Consider the following 24,571-nt stretch of genomic DNA (forward strand, 5'->3'; position numbering starts at 1 on the left):
AAATATTTATGGCTCAATTTATAGAAACGAGGTCCCGATACCTCATTTTCTAAAACCACTTGACCTTAGGATCTTACCAGTTAAACTTAATTAATCATTAAAATAGAAAAAATTACCATATCAAAAACCTTTTAAAAATTATAATTGACTCATAAATATTCATAAATAATATTTATGAACTTACTTATCGGATTTGGTGATTCCGAAACCACTATTTCCAACACCACTGAAAAACAGGTTGTTATGTTTTCCTTATCACTACGAATCTTTTCAATGACTGATTTAGAATCCCCTTCCAATATCATCGACAAGAAACCCAGTTCATAAGCAAAACGGAGGCCATGGGTCAACGCAATCGCTTTGGCCGCAAACATAGAGAGCACAACGTAAGTGATTCTGCTACAAGCCTCTAAACTTTGCCCATTCTCGTCTCTAATAACAACCACTGATGATGTTTTCTTTTGTCCAAGTTGGAAACCAGCATCCACATTGACTTTAACAAAATCCCGTGGTGGAGGATACCATCTGACAATAGCATTTGAAGACGCTCGTCAAGCCCCACCAGCTAGAGCAGTTAGGTGATAGTAGCTACAAACGAAGACCACTAACTCCCTTACCCCCCCGGTTTGTACCCTCATGCACTAACCGATTACGGGCAAACTAAAAGGCCCACAAATTAGTGTTTATTTCTGTATGCTTAATCTTTGTATAAGTATCAAACATCCATGAGAGCCACTCATGGAAGCTCATTTGAGTACCATGCATTGGGGTAGTGTACTCCAAAGCTACCCAAATGTCTCTCACAAAAACATAGAAACGAAAGACATGATTCACGTTCTCCACATCTAGATGGTACCTAGGACAAATCGGATCACTTGCTATGCATTTATCATACAAACTAGACTTAGTTGGCACATCGGCATTAACAAATTTCCACAAAGCAATTCTAATTTTTGGGGGGGCACGAAAGTCCCCAAATCTGTTTCAACAACTTATGTTCCATTGTTGTAAAATTTGGGGCCTAAAACAAAATTCTATATCCACTGCGAATGATATAAATACCTGATCCTTCCCCACCCCAAACTACACGATCCTATTGGGGGAAAGATGATAAAGGAATGCTTCAATAAGCAACGCTTCCTCAGGGGAAAAAATCGAATAAATCAAAGGTTCATTCCATACCATCATATTAGGCATAATAAGATTCGAAACTCTCTCAACAGAGCTCACCTAAGCAGATTTGATTTTTTTCAGGGATGGGCCTAACAACCAAAAGTCATTCCAAATGTTAATCCTTTCTCTCGATGTAACACCCCTTACCCATATCTGTCGTCGGATTAGGATTACGAGGCATTACTGATAGAACATAGCTCAAAATAAGCATTCATTACATTTCATGCTTCGTATTACAATCACATCAATACACATGATTTTATATTTAAATAAAAAAATCATACGGCTTATAAATCGAAACACATTCATATAAATCATTATACATATAAAATCAATTGATCAACTAAAACCCAACCATGCTATATTTCCATTAATACATGAACTATTCATGCTTCACAATAAAACTACTTTACTTTATAAGTATAATATTCAAAACATACTAACATTACATATATGATATTCGAATACCTAGTTTATAATCAAACCTATTTCGTTTTATAAACCAAGTGCGCATATTACAACATTTATTCATAAGACATTTTTAACGTTCACTTGACTTTTATTAGCCAATTTCCATGTACTTAGCCGAATCAAAATATAACACTTCCATATGCTTTTAATCATGCCCAATTTCAATCACACAACCAAACTAACATATCTCATATTTGGTCAATTAATAAAACTTTCATACAACATTTATTCGGCTAGCCAATAAATCTATTATTATGAAATTTGTATAACTAACCACAGCAAAGCATATCATTGATATGTATATAAATATTTTACTTAGCATATGCCGAATATATCATTAACTTATATTTTCGTACCTAATTAGTTAACTACAAACCAAACAATTGAATACATATTTAATCAATCATGACAACATTCAATACATAATATGATTATGAAATTATGATACAAACCAAATCACATACTTATCATTATGAATCCAAAGCCTTAGCCGAATATGCATATATGTATTAAATATCACTTAATGACATGATTTAAATACCACTGTCAAATCATAAATAACTTATGACTGTTACTTATAATTTATCACATGACCAAATACTTAATTTACATTATTAACAACATTCAATTTGAATCATGTTTCAATTTATGCATCTCTATAATAAGTCATTAACAATCCATAACCCAAACACATTCAACAATCACATGTATCAAGCTTTCCAAATGAACTAATCATAGGCAATATATAATTACTTCATGCCAAAACATATATATATCATGACCAAAAATATATAACTCAAGCATTAAAATATATCCATTATATCAAAAGCATAGAAACTACGCTTAACCAAAATAATAAGCCATTTTCGCATGGCTCATATTTATATATCCCAAAATCAAACATTTTAACTAGACTATACATGCCATAAGTTCAAATTCAAACTTAATAAAATACCGAAAACAGTCGACAGTGTGATGAACTTCTCTGACGATCCCTGAGCTCGTAACTGACTACCAAAATCTATAAAACAAAGAGCAAACATGCACACACATTAAGCTTTCAGAGCTTAGTTAGTCATAAGCAAATATTAATCAAATGAACATTAACACTAAATCAACTAATTGAATCAATCCAAACCTTAACTAAATATACACACATCGCACTCACAAGTTTATATATTATCAAATATACATTAGCATTTTAACATCATATAACAGAATGCACAAGTACTCAATAACATATATAATTCTCACTTTTAATATCACATATACATCATTTGGCCGAATGTATAAATTCATATATGCATACACATAGTTCACATTAATATATATAACATTTATATCATCAATTCAAACACCCAACTTACCATATTTTCATAACTTTGTATGAATACATACCTGTGCCTTTTTAACTCGATTTTTACGCTCGGTTTTAACTTATCATTGCCTGTTGAATCATTCAGAATTAAAAAGGATACTCAGATAATCGAACATTTCGTACAACGCCAACATCCCCGACATGTTCTTATATGCAATTACATATCGATGCCACTGTCCCAGATAGGGTCTTACACGTATGTCACAAGTCGATGCCAACGTCCCAGACGTGGTCTTATATGATAACACATAACGGAATCCTATGTCATGACATAAGTATCCTAACTATTCCTAAGGTTCGTACGTGACTTTCGGACGTCAAAACTCGATCATTTCAAGCTCGTGGACATTGTTCCCATGCTTAATTCATTTCAGCATATTATATACACAAGTAATAATTCACTTCGGCATAATAAAAAAAATGAATACAATAGAATTTTATTTTCTATCATCAAATAACAAAAATCACGAACTACCTTCAATAGAAAAACACAAAATCATCATCAAATTCAAAAATTAAAACATGGGCTTTATAGATTTCATAGCAATGATCTCAAAAACGTAAAAATTATCAAAAACCGAGTAAAACACATACCTAATTTGAATTTCCAAAGTGCCGAACCTAGGTTTCTTTTCTTTCTTCTTTTCTTTTTGATGTTCCGGCTATGGATGAACAAATGCATGGCTTATTTTGTTTTTTTCATGTACTTTTATTATATGTTATTTTATTACTTACTATTTTAACCTTAATTATAAGACATAATAATAAACTAATATATGTCCATAATGGTCCACTCAAGATACTAATGGTTTAATAACATTATAAGGACCACCTAATTAACAAACCATTGCAAATAAACACCTTTAACATATAGAAAACCTCTTTTACTTTTTATGCGATTTAGCCTTTTTTCCAAATTAAGCACTCAAACAGATAAATTAAATTACGAAAATTTCACACATATCAATTCTCATATTATAAGCATAGAAAATAATATTAAAATAATATTAAAATATTTTTTAACTTAGATTTGTGGTCTCGAAACCACTGTCCGACTAGGGTCTAAACCGGGTTGTTACACCCGAACCCACCTTCCACCTAAGGCCCATTTCTAATACCCACCGCGCACTCCAAATGCTCCTCCAAATCAGTTATGGATTAGACCCCAATTGTGCAAATAAGAATCTCGAATGAAGAAAATACTTCGCCTTAAGAATACGCCCCATCATAAACGTAGGACTCATTATTAACCACCACCCTTGTTTAGCCAACAAAGCGACGTTGAATTTTGCCAAGTAATGAAAACCCATCCTACCAACCTTCTTCAAGTTACAGAGATAAGACCACTCGCACCAATGTGTACCCCTTTTCTCTGTCGACTTCTACCACCAAAATCTAGCCAGTATAGCTTAAATTTCTTTGCAAAACATCTTAGGAAGCAAAAAACACAGCATCATATATGTAGGAATAGCTTGAAGCACCGATTTTTTAAAAACCTCATGTTCCCCAATCGAAAGTAGTCGGGTACTCCAAGAAGAAATATGCCCCCTAATCTTATCCCGAAGGCTAGCAAATGCTCACTTCCTATTTCAACCCACGATGCAAGAAAGCCCCAAGTACCTTTTTAAACTATCTGCATAAGAAACCCCCAAGATACAACCCATATTCGCTCGGTTACTCCTATCTACGTTCGAATTAAAAAACACACTAGACTTTGCAAAATTTACAAGTTGCCCCTAACACCCAGCATACACATGAAGAACCTTCATAAGATTCGAAGCTCCCATATCATGCTTCCCCAAAAATGAGACTATCATCCGCAAACAAAATATGTATAATCTGAGGTACACGTCTGGCTACCCTCGCTCCTACCACCGACCCATTAATAGCTGCTAATCATAATAGTGCCAAAAGACTCTCCCCATAGACAAGGAATAGATAGGGGATCAAGGGATCCCCTTGCCTAAGCCTCCTAGTTGGAAAAAAATCGTTCACCTACCATTCCATTCATCACCACTGAATAACTGACATAAGTAACAAAGCGCATTACCCAATCCACCCAAAAATCTAAAAATCCCACTTTGAGAAGCATCACCTCAATAAACCTCCATTCTACACAATTATAAGCTTTTCTCATGTCAAGCTTGAGTGCAAAAGTCCCATGTCTACCAAAAATGCCTATTCTTCAAAGTATGCAAAATTTCATAAGCTACCACAATATTATTTGAAATAATGTGCCATGGAACAAAGGCACTTTGAGCCTCATCTATACAGAAATGAAACACTTCCTAAAACATTTTGACCAAAACTTTTGAGGCAATTTTATATATGACATTACAAAAAATGATGGGTCAGAAATTCATCATATTTCAAGGATTCTTTACTTTAGGTATCAAAACTATATAAGTGTGATTAACAATAGATAAAGAAAGATCACATTGTAAAAGACCGATACAAAAAAGGGCCACATCGTTACCCATGATGTACCAAAAACACTGATAGAATACTGCCCCTAATCAATCCTCCTCAGCAGCCTTCAAAGGACCTATTGACTTAAGCGCATCAAAAATTTCTTTGGTGGTGAACGACCTAATTAAACAAGCATCATGTCCTAAGAGGTGCACCTATAAACTCCCACAAGTACTTCTTCAACGTTTGCAACCCCCTGTGATGAAAACAACATCTCAAAATACTGTTGCGCTACTCTCCCCACTTCTTTCTCTCCTTCGACAACCCTTCCGGTATTATCCTGTAAACATTTAATACCATTCAATCGCTTTCTATATGTTGAAAATTGATAAAAAAAAAAGATGTGCTCCTATCCTTGAATTTCAACCAGTTTGCTCTCGTACGCTGTTCCCAATACAACTCCTCTTTGTCCGCCTCAAGATTCATAGCTAACTCACATCCACTAGCTCCATCAACACATCATCCGTTGGATATAAAGCATTTAATTGATCAAGTTGAGATTGAAGAGTTTTCATCGTAAGCCTTTTTTCTCGATGAATCCGTTGAAACCACCTATTTAACCCTTCACTGATGAAATTAAGTCTCTCCCCACCTCATTCTCTCATTCGAGAACCTTTCCTATATTATCCTGTAAACATTTAATACAATTCAATCGCTTTCTCTATGTTGCTAGTCGATAAAAAAATATGTGTTCCTTGTTAGAGTATGGCTGAGTTAGGAATTAACCTCAGTTAGAAGTCTGCTGAGTATAAGTGGCAGTTGGCAGTTGCTGTTAGTTGCAAATAGTTGTTAGTTGTTATAAGCAGTTATCAGCTGCATGGTTCTATATATAGTGCAGTTCAGATACTGCTAAAATAGTTTTTTCTTTTGTATTATCATTTCTTTTGTTCTCAATACAAGTTTTCTCTTTGGTATAGAATTTAACATGGTATCAGATGTAGGATCGTTCCTGAGGTAGTTGTTTATGACTTCTCCTTCCAGTCCATCTGTAATTCAGTCTGTTGCACCGGCTATGTCGTCCGTTTTGTCAGATGAAGTGGTAGATAGTAGGTTATTCTCTACCAAGAAGATCAGCGTGCTTCTTGATGATCATAACTACTTACTATGGCGTCAGCAAGTTCTATTGGCAGTAAAAACATTTAAGCTTCAGAAGTTTCTTGATTCGTAGTTTGTTCCTCCTCCGTAGTATCTTCTTGATGATGATGGAGTTTCACAAGAAAATCCAGAGTTTGCTCGTTTTAAACAGTAAGATAGTGCTCTTGCGTCATGGTTATTGTCATCGGTGAGTGCTACTGTTCTTCCTCAGCTTATTGGTCTTGATACGAGTCTTCAAATTTGGAGTGCTTTGGTTAGGTTGTTTGGTAGGCAAACTATGTCTCAGTTAATGTTCTAGAAGGGCGTTACACTCTCAACGTAAGGCTGATTTGTCTATGAAGGAGTTCTTGATGAAGATTAAGGGTTACTATGATAGCCTTGCTAGTTGTGGAGAGACTATCAGTGAAAGAGAACATGTTACAGCCATACTTAATGGCTTATCATCTGAATATGAGTCAGTACTTACAATTATCACCACGAGTTCAATTCCTTACAGTGTTCAGAGTGTTTCTACTATGTTGCTTGATGCTGAAGCTCGTCAGCAACTAATTATGTCTGATGCTCCTTGTTCTGCCAACATGGTTACACATCAGCCTACTGGCTCTGGCGATAATAATTCTTCTCTACCAGCTTATCGACCCTCGTCAGGAGCTCGTGGCCGCGGGCGCGGTCGTTCTTCAGGTCAAAGATTTCAGTGTCAGTTATGTGGAAAGATTGGTCATCTTGTTGATTGGTGTTATTACTGATTTGATACCACGTATAAAAGTACGAATTATAGGCCACCTCCTCAGGCAAATGTTTGTATGGTTAGCAATGGTGCTCCCCCACATCCTTGGATGAATGCCTATCCTCAACAGCAATGGTATGCACCTCCCACGTCTACTTAACTATCACTAACCCGTTTGCTGTTAATCCCATGCAGCATATTAGTTCATCTGCTCCAGGGTCATAATCCTCAATACAGTCTCAGGCTCTTATTGCTACCCCTGATACTGTGGGTGGTAACGCATGGTACCTAGACTCCGGTGCATCTCATCACCTCACCAATTCCTCTGCTTCTCTGAGTGACAGTACACCGTACACTGGCCCAGGTAAGGTGTACATGGGTAATGGTCATGCTCTTTCTATCAAGGCAACTGGTCAGTCGTCTCTTCGTATTCAATCACGGTCTTTGTTCTTGAAGTCCCTGCTGTGTATGCCTGGGATAACCAAAAATCTATTATCAGTATCTAAATTCACTAAAGATAACAGTGTAATGTTTGAGTTTTTTCCTACACAGTGTTGTGTCCGTGACCTTCAAACCAATGAGGTTCTGCTCACGGGCTCAGTGCATGGCGGACTGTACAAGCTCAACCTACCTGGCTCATCTCAATCGGTTGATTTTTCTACTCCGACTCGGTGCTGTGTTGCTGCAAAACTCCTTCCTTTCAGCCTATGGCACTCTAGGCTAGGACACCCATGTAATGCGACACTTAAAAAAGCCTTACAATGTTGTAATATAGAATTTGGCTCGTCTACAGACTCTTTTTCATGTGTTGCTTGTCATTTAGGCAAAGAGTGCAAATTTCTTTTCTTTAAGTCTACATCTGTATATTCTACATCGTTGCAATTGATAATAGTAGATGTTTGGGGACCTGATCTAATCCCATCTAATGGTTATCGTTACTATGTAGCCTTTACTAATGCTTGTACCAGGTACACGTGGGTTTATTTTCTAAAGCAAAAATCTGAAGTGCTGCATGTCTTTCCACTGTTTTATAAACAAGCAGAACGATCTCTTAGGTGTAAAATTCTTGCGTTACAGACCGATGGAGGTGGTGAGTTTTAGGCCTTAAGGAACTATCTATCTTAACAAGGCATTTAGTAGAGGGTTTCATATCATTATAGCTCTGAGCAGAACGGCTTAGTTGAGAGAAAGCACGGGCAGATCGTGGAAGTTGGCTTATCCATGTTAGCTCATGCTGCTATGCCCTTGTCCTACTGGAATGATGCCTTTAGCAGTTCCGTATACTTGATAAACAGGTTACCTTCTTCTCATATAGGAAATATGTCACCTTATGAAAAATTATTTCAAGTCCCACCAGACTATTCTTTCCTACGTGTTTTTGGATGTTTATGTTTCCCAAACCTTCGACCATACAACACTCATAAGCTACAATTTCGTTCCATTTCCTGTACTTTTCTGGGATATTCACCTCTACATAAGGGATACTGATGTCGAGATTCTAATGGCAAAGTGTATATTTCACGCCATGTTTCATTTTGTGAGTCAACATTTCCTTTTAAAAAAGAGTAAATCAAAACTGAATCTATCACAACTGACTCGTCAAAGTTTAGTTCCAAGCTACTGGTCATGTTACCTCGGTCCCCATTACTCACCACATCAACTACAGTTCCCAATAGTTCTTTGGTGCCTTGTAACAGTACCTTCCCTAGCTCATCCAATCAACCCACTAATTCTACTTCTCCTCCACACGTTTCTCCTAGAGTATCTTATCAACCAACAACTTTGCCATCCCATCCATCTGAACCATATCCACCTATTGCACCCATACTACCATCCCCTTCTACGTGTCATCCTATTGTTACTCAACCCAATACACAACCAAACACTCATGCCATGGTAACACGTAGCAAAGCAGGAATATTTAAACCTAAGGCATATCTAACCACAACCACCTGTTCATCAAGTGATACACCTGATGACATTCATAAAGCAATGAAGAATGAGCAGTGGCAAATAGTAGTGTGAAATGAGCTACAAGCACTCCATAACAACAATACTTGGCATTTATGCTCTCTCCCTGTTAATCGTCGAGCAGTGGGTTGCAAGTGGTTATTTAAAGTCAAGAAAAAGGTTGATGGAACAGTAGACAGATATAAAGCTCGGCTAGTGGCCAAGGGTTTTTCTCAGAATGCAGGAGTTGATTTTTGTGACATATTCAGCCCAGTGGTCCGTGCAGCAACCATTCGAACCATACTGGTTGTTGCTGTTATGAAAGGGTGGTCCTTAAGACAGGTCGATGTTAATAACGCCTTCCTCAACGGTGACTTGATGGAAGAAATCTACATGGAACAACCACTTGGTTTTGAGGTGTTCAGTGAAAATGGGGAGCAGCTTGTTTGTAAGCTAAACAAAGCACTTTATGGCCTGCGACAAGCTCCTAGAGCATGGTTTCATACACTTAAACAATGTTTGGTTACTCAGCTTGGTTTTAAGACATCAAAGGCTGATACTTCATTGTTCATTCGTATTTCTTCAGGGAGCGTGGTGCTACTTATTATATACGTGGATGATATTGTGATAACAGGGAGCTCGAATGATGAGGCGGATAGTATGGTTCATCAATTACATAATAGATTTGCTCTAAAAGACATGGGGCAGCTAGACTTTTTCTTGGGTATTAAAGTTCAACATATATCGCAAGGGATAGTGCTCAGTCAGAAGAAATACATGTCAGAAATTCTCTCTAAAATGGGTATGATAGGAGCTACAGCTGTTCCTACACCAATGGTAGGTACCCCAAAATTAACTGCCGAAGACAGTAGCCCTCCCTTCACTGATGTGCCCCTATATCGCAGCGTAGTAGGGATGCTCCAGTATCTGTGCATCACTCGACCAGAATTATCCTTCTGCGTCAACAAATTAAGCCAGTACATAAATTGTCCAAGTGAGAATCACTAGAGAGCAGTCAAACGTATGTTAAGGTATCTCATTGGAACTAATGATCATGGTCTATTTTTCACTAAAGGAAATGTTGAAGTTATTGGCTACTCAGATGCTGATTGGGCTTCATCCATTGAAGATCGTCGTTCCACCACGGGGTATGTCGTGTATCTCGGGCCAAACCCTGTTGCATGGTGCTCAAAGAAACAAAATGTTGTCTCCAGGTCGTCTTCTGAGGCAGAATACAGAAGTCTCACCAATTGTGTGTCGGAGCTTTTGTGGATAAAGCAACTAGTTGATGAGATTGGTCTGTCCCAATCGATACCGGTCATCTGGTGCGACAATACATCAACAGTGGTTATAGCAGCAAACCCCACGCATCATGCACGAATGAAGCACATAGAAATTGACCATCATTTTATTCGGGAAAAGATCATTGCTGGAGCTCTACAAGTTAACTTTGTTCCATCATCAGATCAGATTGCAGATGTTCTTACCAAACCAATTACACCCAAGCAGTTTGAGTCATTTCGCAAAGCACTTCGAGTCTTCACACTCAATAAGGCTATCAAGTGTTCAAACAACAAAGAAACAGGGAGAATGTTAGAGTATGGCTGAGTTAGGAATTAACCTCAGTTAGAAGTCTACTGAGTATAAGTGGCAGTTGGCAGTTGCTATTAGTTGCAAATAGTTGTTAGTTGTTATAAGCAGTTATCAGCTGCATGGTTCTATATATAATGCAGTTCAGATACTGCTAAAATAGTTTTTTCTTTTGTATTATCATTTCTTTTATTCTCAATACAAGTTTTCTCTTTGGTATAGAATTTAACATTCCTATCCCCGAATTTCAATCAGTTTGCTCTCACATGCTGCTCCCAATACAACTCATCTTTGTCCGCCTCAAGATTCATAGCTAACTTCACATCCACTAGCTCCATCAACACATCATCCGTTGGGTACAAAGCGCTTAAGTGATCAAGTTGAGATCGAAGAGTTTCCATCGTAAGCTTTTTTCCTCGATGAATCTGTTGAAACCACTTGTTTAACCCTTCACTGACAGAATTAAGTCTTTCCAGAACACTTCCAACCGAAACTCCCCAAAGTCTAGAGACCTCTCCTTCACAACAATCCTCCAGTAACCAAGCCGCTTCAAACCAAAAGTGCCACTGACAACTACTAAGAATACCATCATTTGTATCCACAACAACTGGGCAATGGTCGGAGAAAGTATGCGGGAGATGCGAAACCCGATACTGTGGAAACGTTTGATTCCACATATCATTAGCAACACCTCAGTCCAACCACTTCTTGATATTATGACTAGCAAACCAACCTCGTTCCCAAGTATACCACACACCTTTATACCTCAAATCCTCCAAAGAACAGTCTTCCAACACACTACTAAAAGCTCTCATTTTCTTGTCACTTCAAAATAAACCCCCTTGCTTTTCAAAGGAAAACAGTATCTCATTAAAGTCGCCTAACACTAACCAAGGTACTTGTGGCAATCATTCAATTGTCGCAATAACTGCCAAGAGTCACTTCTACGTTGCTATTGTGGCGCCCCATAAAAACCAGTACATTGCCAACACTTACCCTCCAAATCCTCATTTATAAAGCTATCAATATGGCTGCCCAAAAAATATCGTAACATAACTGTACAATTTTGTTTCCACCTAAAAGAAAGTCCACCCCTACTCCTGATAGAGGTGACATCTATACCATTCGAGAATCCACAAAGCTTGGTAACGAGAAACTACATAAATATCATCTGACTATTAAAACTTTTTTTTAATCACTTCATTCTAAAAAATTTCAAAATATTCACTTAATTTATCATTTTACTTTTTAATCCAGAATTGTTAAAATATTAACAGTCATTGTTGTGACAGTTAATGACATGTACTTTTTTCATTAATTTTTTTATTTTAAACCCAAAATGGTAGGTTTTGGGTGCTTTAAAACCAGAGGAAGTGTAAAGCTCAAGAATAAAAGGCATGGTTTCCGTGACGGTCGGAATGCGTCACTGCAGGGTTATAGGAGGCGCTGCCACCTCTGCCTTGGCTTCCGTTGGCTTCGGACCCGGAGAAATATATTTCGATTATTTTTTAGGGTTTTGAATCATTCATGATGAGCGGTTGCTTCTGTAAGTGATTAAAAGATTTTAGATCTGGGAGATAAACTTGAAATAATGTTAGCTGAGCAGAAAGATTGGTTGCTTCTGTTTGAAGGGTTTGAAATTTACGCTCCAGTTCTAGAATATAACGAGCATTCCTCTCTTTTGAGCGAGCTGCTGACTGCTTATTTGCTTCCTTGGCTTCTAGAAGGCATAACTTTCTTGCTTTCCATAACGGTATTACTGTGCCCAGGGATTTAAATTGCGGTCGCAGTCGCGTTTTCGGTCGCGTCGGGTTTGTCGCGGTCGCGGACATAACGGACACTATTGCGGTCACTGCGGGTATCGCGGTCGTGAATTTTTTTCAAATTCGCACAACTTATTGTAAAACATAGTAATTATAATTATAATTAAAAATGTCACTTTTAATGATTTTTAGAGTGTTTTCTAACACTTATGAACCTTTATTAATATGACATGAGAACACAACTTTTATAATCATTAATTATTCTTATATTTATTTACGAATTTTCTAAGAATGTTATATTAACTAATAAAAAAGTAAAAAAAAAGGAAATATTAAACATTTATCATATGTAATAAGTTTGAAAGTTTTTATAGATAAAAGAATTGAAAATTCATACATGAGAGATGTCTTCAATATTTCTTGACAGCTTTGAAGATAGTGAAGATATAAACATTCTATGCTGCAAAAGGAAAAAAGGAATAGATAAATTAATGCATAGATTCTCATTAATTATTCATATTTCCTACCACTTATTCTCATCTCATTCTACTTTCATATATAATTTAACATGCTTCGATTCTTAATTATCTTTTCATAAAATATACTTCATTCATTTATCTAAAGATACATATTATTTTAAATGTTTTCATATCATCAAAATTAAGAACAATAACAAAAGATTTCTTTAAAAAAAACATACCTTACAAATAATGATAGTGGCACGATTTAGTTTTCACCAATTAGTGGAATGACGAGGAAGATCAAATCCTCACCTTCACTTTGGGAGCCTTCTTGAATTGATTCTCTTGGCCTTTGTCCAAAAATATATCCAAAAAAAGTAACATTTTCACCTTGGTTTTCATTCAATTGATATGGAGGATATATTTGAGGAGGAGGATACATGAAAGGTGGAGGTGGGTGATACATTGGTGGAGGAGGATGCATTTGAGGCTGCTATGGCACACCATAATTAGGAAATGGTGGATAATAACCATATGGTTGTGGATAACCATGTGAAGGTTGTTCTGGTGGATAAAAGCCTTGAGTGCTAGTAGATGAATCACTATACCCAAGGTTACTAGAACTCGATCTCCTACCAGATGAAGAGCCTATAGAAGTATGCTTCTTGCCTTTTCCCTTTGATGGAGCTCTAGGTTCACTTCTATCTCTCCTAGGTTCAGGAAACATATTTCCATCAAACTTTGATCTGTCACGAAAATGTCCACCAGTGGTACCACCCCCATATTCTCCTCCATACTGACTAGAAGACCTAATTTCACCTCTATCACCACTATATCCATCATCCTCATCAATTGGACTTAAACCACCACCATCGGGTCCATCGCCACTCTGACTTGGAGTTGAACTAGAACTTGAATGAGACAAAATTTGTTGTTGCGATTGATCAACATCCATTTCATCATCAGAGGTATCCACAGGCAACACACCGGCATTTTCACCATCTAACAATAGATTCTCTTTCTCATGAATCCATTCTGATAGTGGATCAACATCTTCAAAGATATAATCAAGGTTGATAGGATTAAAACTAGCATTTATATCATCAGTGCTCATTCTTTTTTGATGCCTCATCTTAAGCCTCATATTATAATAGGTAAACACTAGTTTTTCAAGTTTTTTATACTTTAACCTATTTCTTGCCTTGGTGTGAATATAACTAAATGTGCTCCAATTTCGTTCGCAATTTGATGCTGAAGTTGTTTGACTAAGCACTTTAATTGCTAATTTTTGTAATTCAGGAACACATGTGCCGTATATCATCCACCACTCAGCTGCATAATATTATTTAAATTTCAAAATAACTTCAAAATGTACAATATAATTAAATAATATAAATTAAATTAAATAATTTAATTAACTGTTTACCCAGATTTATTTGCTTCCAAGCTCTTTGTGCTTGTGGAGTACCGAATGTCTCATGTTTATCTCTAAATAGTAACAACTGCATAAATAAAAGATAGAGTAAAAATAGAAATAAAAATTCTATTTCAAATTATGTAACTAAGTTACAAATAATAGTACTTGAATCTAACCTGATTAACCATTCTGACTTGAGTATCCATAGAAGGTTCTAATCTTTCAATTATTTATCGAGTACCTTCTAATGTTTCTATTAGTACATTCTCAGAATTCTCCACCCCAAATTGAAATTGAGGATTGAGAAAATAACCTAAGTATAATTTATAAGAATATCATCAAATAACAATAATCTAAAGCTTAAAATAATAAAATATAAAAATAGTTTCTTAATTATATGAAACATTTTATCTTACCAGCTGAATGCAAGTTGGAATGCATAAAATTCCATCTATTGTCAATAATCTTTTCATACTCTGTGAAATATCGACAATTTTGTTGAATTGCTCGTTTAGCTCTATCAACAACCTCATAAATAAAGCCCATCGTTGGTTTTTCATCGCTATCCACAAGTCTCAATACTCTTACTAAGGGCTCATAAACTTTTATGAGGTCATTGGCTTTTTTCCAAAAATCTTTTCCCAAAACAATTTTTTTGGTTTCATAAGCAAGCCCTGACTTTTGCTTTCCCCATTTTGATTCTTTAAATTCCTATATATTCATAAGAAAAATTCTAAAATAATATAATTTAAATTATTTGGAACTAATAAAATCACTAAAGGTTACTATATTTAAGTAATTATATTAACTAATTATAAAATACTGACCTTTGAATTAAACATTTCTCTCAAACCTTGCTTTTGTCTTGTTATCTCTTCAAGTTAAATGAAATGAGTTGCAAATCGAGTAAGAGTGGGTCGAAGTATTTGTTTCCCTTGTGTATACCTCTTCATTAAATCAACAGTCCAAATGCGATTGTATATAAAGCAAGTCACTTTCTTTGCCTCATCTAACACTTTTGCTACACTGGGCTTTTTCCTAATATCTTCGAGGCATAAATCTAAACAGTGAGCTGCACATGAGGTCCAATATAGATGTTGTCTTTTCAACATTAATTTTTTTCCAGCAACTTTCATTGCTGCCTCATTATCAGTCACTATTTGGACAATGTAATTTTCTCCAATTTCTTCTACAACTGAATCTAACAAATAGTAGTAGAATTCAGCATCTCTACTACGGACACTCGAGACATCTACTGATTTCCAAAAAATGGTTCCTTTACTGCAATAAACAAGGAAATTAATGATGTGCATTTGATTCAAACTGTTGGTCCAACCATCACACATTAGAGTTGCACCCAATTCTTTCCAGTGAGTCTTTAGTACATTTACCCAATCATGAACTCGTTGATACTCTGACTCCAAATACACATCTGAAACCTCATAAGGTGTTGGGAGCTTTACACCTTGTCCAACTTCTGTTGCCACTTGAATCAAGTTATACAACCATGGAGAGCTTGCTAATTGAAAAGGAAGTCTTTCATATATTATAAATTTAGATACCACTTCACCTATCTTCCTTCGAAAACTCTTTAAAAAAGAGTCATTGACCTTTGGTTGCTTTGAACTTTTGCTTCTAACCAATTCAGGTATAGCTCCCCTTAAGGTAAACTCAGACTCACCTGGGATAGATTTACTTGTTCTTTCTCTATTATGTTCTCTAGCTGATCCATGAGAAGATCGCCCTTATTCACAAATGTTATCCCAACCACCAGTACTTCGTCTGAATTCTTCCCTTCTATGCCACTCGTGTTGTGATTGGATACTTTCTCGAGTTGCTTGCCTTATAGCAGAAACCTCATCAATGAATCCCTCGTGCTCATCCTCCTCTTCTGTTAATTGAGATAAGAATTCATCTTTTCTCCTCTTTTTGTCTATTTTCTTTGTGTTGCTTTCTTTTAGTACATTCATCATACTTTCTCTAATGACACCTGTTAATAAAATAAAAATAATTCACACTTTATATTATTATCAATTATATATAATCTTTATTGATAAATTTACAATAACATTTAATAATAATAAAGTATCACATACCAGTAACATTAGGGCATGGTGCAACATTGCCGGTTTTATGAGCAATGTGCTCTTTAAATCGTGTTATTCCTCCTTTCATAACTTTACCACAAAGTTTACATACGATATTTCCTCTCGCATTTGACACTAGAGTTCCAAAGTGCCAACCTATATCATTACTTGGTGCACCCTCCAATCCTTTAGTCGGGAACTCTTCACGTGGTGGCATGCTTTATTTTTATTTATATATAATAAACATAAAATTATATTTAGAAATATCAGCAACTCATTACTTATATTATCAACAATATAATACCAAAAAAAGTAAACAAAATTTAAAGCTAAAGTAAAGACCTAATATTATAGAAATAAATAAATATTGTGTAAAACAATTTAATAATAGTAATAATAATAATAATGATATTAATAATAATAATAATGGTAATAATAATAATAATAATGATGGTATTAATAATAATAATAACAATAATAAAAATCTTAAAATTAAAAATTATATGAAAGGATATAGTATATAGATAAATAAAATGATATAATAAAATAAATGTATTTAAAAGAATTAGGTAAATAAATATGAAAAGAAATATAATTGAAATAATAATGCAAAACTAATTAAATTTTAATAATATGGTAATAATAACAAGTAAATAAATAATAAAATAAAAAAGGAAAAATAATAATAGTAATAGTAATATTAAATTAATTAATTTAATAATAAAATAGCAAAAATAACAAAAAAGGGACTAAATCGAACTTAAAACATAAATTTGCGGCAAATCCGAAATAAATAAAAAGAAAAAGGACCAAATTGAATGCGCAAATAACAAAAAATGGATCAAATGGGAAATAATCCCCATTCTTCAAAACGCACAGCTTTAAGGTGGACCAAATTGAAATACGAAATAAATTATAGGACAAAATTAAAAAAGAAATAAGCTTGATTGTAAATAATAAAAAATAGGAAGGGCTAAAAGCGCAATTAACCCTTCCGTTCAAAAACACGCGGATCCTAGGAAGCGGGTTGGGTAAGTGCGCGGGTTAGGCCGAAACGCGTCGTTTTGGTGCCAGAGTGGCCTACCCAAAACGGCGTCGTTTTGAAGGCCTATTTAAATCAAAATTTTTTTCAGAAACTTCATTTCAGCCCTTGTTCAAAGAATTTTTTTTCCTTTTTCTCTCCATTCTTCGTTTTCTCTCTGCCGTTGCCCAGAATCTGGCCATCGGCCACCATGGCAGCCGCCGGTCACCGGCGACGGTGCCACCGTGCACGGTTGTCGGAAATTGTCGAAAACATTTTAAACCCTTTTTTTGTGTAGAACACAGATCTAGGGATAAAAATCTCGAAAAAGCACTCTATGCTGCAGATTCAAGACATGCAAGTACTTTACTTACTGGGTTAGTTGTCGTCTACTTACTTGAAGTTTTAGGATAGAATTTCTATTGCTTTCCTTGCTGTCTGTGCCCTGTGGTTGTGGCTCTGTTGTTTGCCTTGCCGAAATATGGAGAATGAATGAGAAATAGATTTTGTCTTTTCGTTTGCTTGTGAAATGTGAGTTTGTAAGTCTGTAACTTACTGACTTGTGTTGTGAGTTTTGATTTTTTAACTTTGTTTACTTTGGAGTTTTTGTATATACTTTTAGTCTTTTACTTTGTTTTGATTGAAAGCCGATTTTGCAGGTAGGGAATATATTCCCTTTTGTTTTATTATAAATTACATTCAATCATTCTTCACTTTTCACTATTCAGTATTTCATTCACTAGAATCACCATCTACATCTCATGATTTTTTTTAATTTACGGAAATGGAAAATAATGGGAATAGTGGCCCGTTATTGCCGCAATTGGCTGTTATCTGTTAAATTGCGGCCGCTATCCACCGTTATCGGTGTGAATCTGCTTCACTCTATTATTTTTAGCAATAGCGGTTTCAGTCGGCGGCGCTACCGCTATATAACGGCCGCTATTCTGAAAACGGTCCGCTATTTAAATCCCTGACTGTGCCTGTATCTAGGCCTAGAGGAGGAGGTGGTGGTGGTGGTGGAGGAGGATAACGTCAACTTTTCCCCCAAACAAGGATCTATTGTAGATTTGGTGTGACCGTTAGCATGAACGTCGAAGGAGTAGAGCTTGATGAGGTTAATGTAGGTTGAGAAAAGATCCTTGTTGGATCCTTCGACGTTCATGGTATCCATTATAAAGAGGGGCGTATCGGGGTTAGCAAGCGGAAGAATACCTTTGAGTGGGCCCTCCTATGTCCTTTCTCTGTTCTTCAGTTTTTTTTAATTATAATTATAAAATCAGATGGAAATTATGTGAAAGAAATTAATGGAAAAAAATACTTGTTATCAAAGTTAACCGCCACAGCAGCCGGCTGTTAGTATTTCAATAATTTTGGATTAAAAATTTTGATTTTTTTTAAAATTAAGTGATTTAATAAGAAATTTCTTAATTATCGGATCACCATTTATTTAATTTACCAAAAGATAAAATTAAACATAATTTTAAAAAGAGAATCTTATTTTTAAAACTCAAAATAAGTAAAAATAATAAAATCTAATCAAACGCAAGTTAAATATTGAAATACGTAATTTTAAGGGGCATTTAGTTTGTTGAATGTCAAAATGAAATTAGGATAGAATCTAAATTTTAGGATAAAATTACCCTCAACTTTTAGACATATAATAAGGGAGTTTGCAAATTCAACACATAAATTTTATTCAATGCTTGAATATCTATTCAAATTTTATGCAAACTTCGGGCGGAATGCCTGAAATGGATGGTTGCCTGTCTTTCAATTATTCAATTTTTATTTTATATTTATGTTAATATTTTTTGACAATTTAAATTAGATATACAAACACATGTATAAACCATTAAATATATTTTCTGTCGAAAAAATAAATATAAATATATATGGATATGAAACATTTAAATTAAAAGGTGTGGTGTTCCTACTTTTATTAGTATAAAATAATTCTAATTTTACTTCTTCTAAGAAAAAAGAACACACCACAACATGAGGCAAAATAATTCCTATGGGTTGTTTTTTTAAAATTAATAAAGGCCAGTTTTAAAATTAATTAGGGAAATAGGTAGATTTTAGGAGAGAGAAACGGAAAGTGCATCCAACTGGGCATGCTTTCTGTACAGATAGAAGATGGGCGCGTTTTTCATTTCTCTCTCCAAAGTTAGGGTTTTTTTAATTATTTAGGGTTAAGGTTTTTATTTTATTAGGGTTGGGGTCATGGTTTAAGATTTATGGTATTTTGAAAGTGTTTAGAGTTTTCGAGTGAAACAACAAAAATTATTAATTAGTTTTAAGGGGTTGGGATGTGATAACGTGCCTCAGCACACATACATTTTATATGTCATGGTAGGATAGGACTATGACTTTAGAAATCCATCGTGGGGAAATCCGATTTCGGAGTAATAATACTTGATACGAGTTCGAGTATAACCGGGGGGCCAAGTAACGGTCTTTATGCGGTTAGGAGTTCAAGCTTTTTGGATACCCACAAACAATTCCCTATATATACCATACATAAGATTAAGGCCATAATTATACGAAAAAACTTTGGGAACTTCTGGTGTAATCAACGTGATTTTTTTCTCTATATTCAAGCAGTCGGTATCTTTAACCTTTCATTCTTGTTCGAAGGTTGACACCGAGGTGGATACAAAAGGGCTCTTAAGAGGAAAGTGGATGCTCCGGCACAATAAAGGTCAAACTCGGGTTGGCGCGGCAATGGTTATAGTTATTAATGGGTTGTGTAATAACGAAAATCGTCATTGCTCGGAAAGGAGTCTCACATTTGCTACACCGTAACAACTGCTTCCTGCCTGAAAGTCCTATTGCATCCACGACGGTGCCGACCTTCAAATAAGAAGGAAGATTAAAGGTACCGGTTGCTTGAAATGGAGAAAAAATTACATCGATTATAACTGTAAGCCTCAGAGTTTTTTTGTATGAATATGCCTTTAAACTTCTGTATGGCATTTATAGGGCATCATTTTTGGGTATTCGAAAAAATTGAGCTCATGGTCGTGTAACAATCGTCAACTGGCTCCCCCATTATACCCTGATCTATTACCGCATAATAATCGTCGATTGAGACATCTACGTCGACTTTCACCCTTGACCATAGAAAGAAAAATCACCCCATAACCGACTTCCTTAGGATAGGATTCAGAGACAATGATCCCTTTTCGACATGATATATGAAACGTGTGCGGCTTGGAACAATATCACATCATTAACGACTTAAGAATACCTCGAATCAAAATTTTTAAGACCGAGAACTGGTTTATAGTAGATAAAAAGAAAGGATTGGAGAGAAATTATACGAGTGAGGGATGATAAAGCTTGGTATGTGAGAGTTATTTTATAGTTGCATGGAAGGGCCTATTTGCAAACGAAAACCTTCAAAGCGTGCTGGAACATATTCTAACCATGTTGAAGAAATGTTTAAAATGTTCAAATTATTCGAAGCGTCAGGCTTTTCTGCCTCTTGAATAGTAACTTTGTTAGAGAAAGCTCGCCCAACTAGGGGGCTTTCCTACTAACATGGCCGCAGGAAAGCCCCCCAACTGGGCGAGCTTTCTCTAACAAAGTTACTATTCAAGGGGCAGGAAGTACTTTTTCAAATGACTGTTACGCACATTATGCAACGCAGAATCTCGATGAAATTATGAGTTCTGAACGTCTGATGAAAATTATTTGCACCATACACTATGCAACGAATATGTGCATTTCTAAACAAAATTGATAGCACGTATTCTCCCTACATAATTATTTTATAAAAGGGGCGTAATATTTATAACATAGATACGCATCAAGTTAATATCAAACAAAATAACCTTGCATCACAAGTGAGAGTTGTGTGTACTCCTTTGGACAACTCTCTACTTATTTTTTTGCGTTTATTCATCCAAACCATGACGGATATTGAAATGAGTTGACAAATGAAATCTGTTATATACTACGATGGTCAAATCTATAATACAGATTTCAGGGTGGTGTTTGCAGGAGCGAAGCTCATGGAATTTACGTTCAACAGTACCATTCAAATACGTGAGTTACGAACTAGAATCAGGAGAAAAGTCGGGGATCGAGCCGAGGAAGAATTACGAGGTTGTAATTCAAATATCTTACATTTGTTAACTCTTATAAGTATGAGCTATTCGATGTGATTAGTAAGACGCATCTCGAGATGATCATACTATTGCACATCTCAAGCAAAAATCCTGTTATGGAGTTATATGTCGAGTTCGCCAATGCTGATGGACTTGGCCTATCTTCGATCACCGTCGTAATGAATACGGGTACCGAAGCTAAAGTAGAAAGTCTTACTACACAATTATGTGGTGGGTTTTTTGGCCTTCTTCAAAGCGGTTACTATGATGTCCCTGGAACATCTATGGGTAGACACTCATCGGTCTCTAGCATCAATCTAAACTTCGGAGGTCAATACCAATTTGGGTATAGTATAAGACAAATTTAGACATTCGGGCTTGGCATTCAATAGGTTCATTTGATTTCAACTTTGGCACTAAGTCGATGTTATGGGGCAAAAGCAGTTATACCGAGGGATCATCAACATACACCGGTCATCAACCCGTTGATTATTCTGGTGGGTGCATAGGGTATAGGAGAACCGATAACCTATTCCTTTCGACGAGAGTCGACAAAGGCACGTCTAACATCGTGCTCGAAGGTGACAAGGAAGACACGGGCGAGAAAGGGGATGCAAGTGATGAAGAAGGGGTTGCAAATGCAAACGAGGGAAATGAGTCAAAACTTAGCCAATCCAGAAACGCAATCTAAATGGTTTAGTAGTGGCACTATTTTCTAAACCAGATCTGATTACAACGGATCTGAAACCTTTTGAGTCTAACAATTACGCCTCAGATAATGCTCCAGATCTAGATGCACAATTTAGGGCGTATGAACCTGTACCCCACATAATGAACATTGACTTATCGACCGAGGGTGGTTTAGAGTTTTCGCGACCTCCACACAGAACACCTGGTCATGCAAGCACAGATTATAATGTATGAGTACTAGAAGTTGGAATGGAATACCCCAACAAAGATGTTTTTCTTACTGCGCTGAAGCGGTACAGCATCAAGAACGGCGTGAACTACTACGTCATGAAGTCCTGCTCTGATAAATTCGAAGGAAAGGGCCAATGAAGGACAGAGGTGTAAGTGAAAAATCATTGCGTTTTACCAGAAGAAAATCAGGCTGTGGACGATCAAGAAGCATCCTGGTCCCTATACATGTGTTGCGACGGGTGCAAGTCGAAACGTATAATAAAAAAATTATTGTACAGACTACGTATTTGTTAATAAATGATGTTTACCTCATCACCAACGGAATCACATATAGGTCGATCACCTTGGGACATAGAAATGGTAGTCGATGTCGCACTTGGTAGTGTGGCCCGACACATCTCTCAATATAACGTGGACAATACTACAGATCTCTAACTTAGTTTCTCGCACTCATTGAAGTCCACTAGATGTAGTAGCCACCTTATGTGCACCAAATTTTAAGATTTATTGAGCATTAAAATGCCCCCGATTAACTTCATGATGTATGCTCGGGCATATTGTGCTATGACCTCCTCCGTTCAATCTTCAAGGTCTTTAGAGAGCTCGTTGAAATTATTCTTCAACCAGTTCATTGATATCTGATCATCTTCGAGCTTGTCCAGGGCCTTCTCCAATAGTGATTGGCAGAAACCCACTTTGCTCGGAACAATCACTGACCCCGTGATGATTGGCCCATCCATTGGCAGATCGAGTTGTAGCATTACATCTTTGAGTGTAATTGTATACTAGCCGCATGGAATGTGAAAATTGTTTGTTTAGACCTTATTAATTAAAAAAAGGGCCTACAACATGAACCATCTACAATTTGAGAAAAATATAAATTTATTCCATTTGACAAATTGTGTAGCTATGTATAGTAGATAAGCTAGGGGTTGGCAGGAGCTTCAAAAATTTAAAATTTAACTTTTTATAATTTTTAAATTTTAAAATAACATAAGATTATATTTCATCTTTCAAAAATAATAAAAATTTGATTTAGTCTATATATATATAAGCACCGTTGGATTATAAATTTAGGGCCAGTTCTTCATTCTTAAAAAAAATACTTCTGACTCCAAAAGCACTTTTGGAAGAAAAGTTGTGTAAAACAATCTGTTTTTGACTGAAATTTTTAGCTTTTCAGAAGTGCTTTTGAAAAGCACTTCTGAAAAGGAGAAGCTAAAAATTTTAGTTTTTCCTCTCCCAAAAGCACTTTTGGTGCTTAATTACTTTTTCACCTCTCCAATAACATAGTACTTTCCTTTTTTTTCTTGGTGCTTAATTACAAATGTGTTAAAATCATTAATTAAAAATAAAAAAAATATTTTTTTAAAATACTAATTACAGATATTTAATGATTATATTTAAATATTTAAAATATAGTTTATATATTCTAATTAAATTTTATAAATAATTAATATTTATTGCTTAAAAATATTTTAAATTTATATTTCATATATTAAAATATTAACAACAAGTTATAATAAATTTTTTATATTCTTACTAAAATATAATAATATTAACTAATTTAAATATTATTTAAATGCATATTTGTTACTTGATAATAACATGTCTAAAATGGACATTTTATTTTTCAAAAATACTTTTTGACAGCAATGCTAAACACTCAAATTTTAAACTAAACTTTTCAAAAACACTTTTTCACAGCACTTTTCAAAAGCACTTTTTAAAAGCATTGCCAACTAGCCCTTAATAAATAAACACTTTCCAAATTATCATTGCATATTGATTGAACGAGCGAATAAGAAACAAAAATTATTTGTATTTATCAAAGGATATTGCAATTTTAATACTGATATCTATATATATAGTATATATCACAATTACTTTGGTAAAATTTTTAGTTTTATTTCTATTTTCTTATTAAAAGCAA

At 35.4% G+C, this 24,571-nt stretch overlaps 1 protein-coding gene across 1 annotated transcript; it reads right to left on the minus strand.

Moving 5' to 3' along the window:
* Positions 1-15,859: 15,859 nt before the first annotated feature.
* LOC121217981 (uncharacterized) lies at positions 15,860-16,889 on the minus strand. Its single transcript, XM_041094803.1, has 2 exons — positions 16,591-16,889; positions 15,860-16,484 (listed from the first exon to the last, which is right to left on the minus strand). The coding sequence occupies exons 1-2, from the start codon at positions 16,796-16,798 to the stop codon at positions 16,240-16,242; spliced, it is 453 nt and encodes a 150-aa protein (XP_040950737.1). The 5' UTR covers positions 16,799-16,889; the 3' UTR covers positions 15,860-16,239.
* Positions 16,890-24,571: the final 7,682 nt, after the last annotated feature.

Source organism: Gossypium hirsutum, chromosome D05 (genome assembly GCF_007990345.1).
Source record: "Gossypium hirsutum isolate 1008001.06 chromosome D05, Gossypium_hirsutum_v2.1, whole genome shotgun sequence".
Classification (NCBI taxonomy): Eukaryota; Viridiplantae; Streptophyta; class Magnoliopsida; order Malvales; family Malvaceae; genus Gossypium; species Gossypium hirsutum.

Coding starts and splice junctions, on each gene's coding strand:
- LOC121217981 (XM_041094803.1), bottom strand. CDS start 16,798: ATGCCACCACGTGAAGAGTTCCCGACTAAAGGATTGGAGGGTGCACCA. Junction 16,485..16,590: donor ACCATGCCCTAATGTTACTG/GTATGTGATACT, acceptor TTTTATTAACAG/GTGTCATTAGAGAAAGTATG.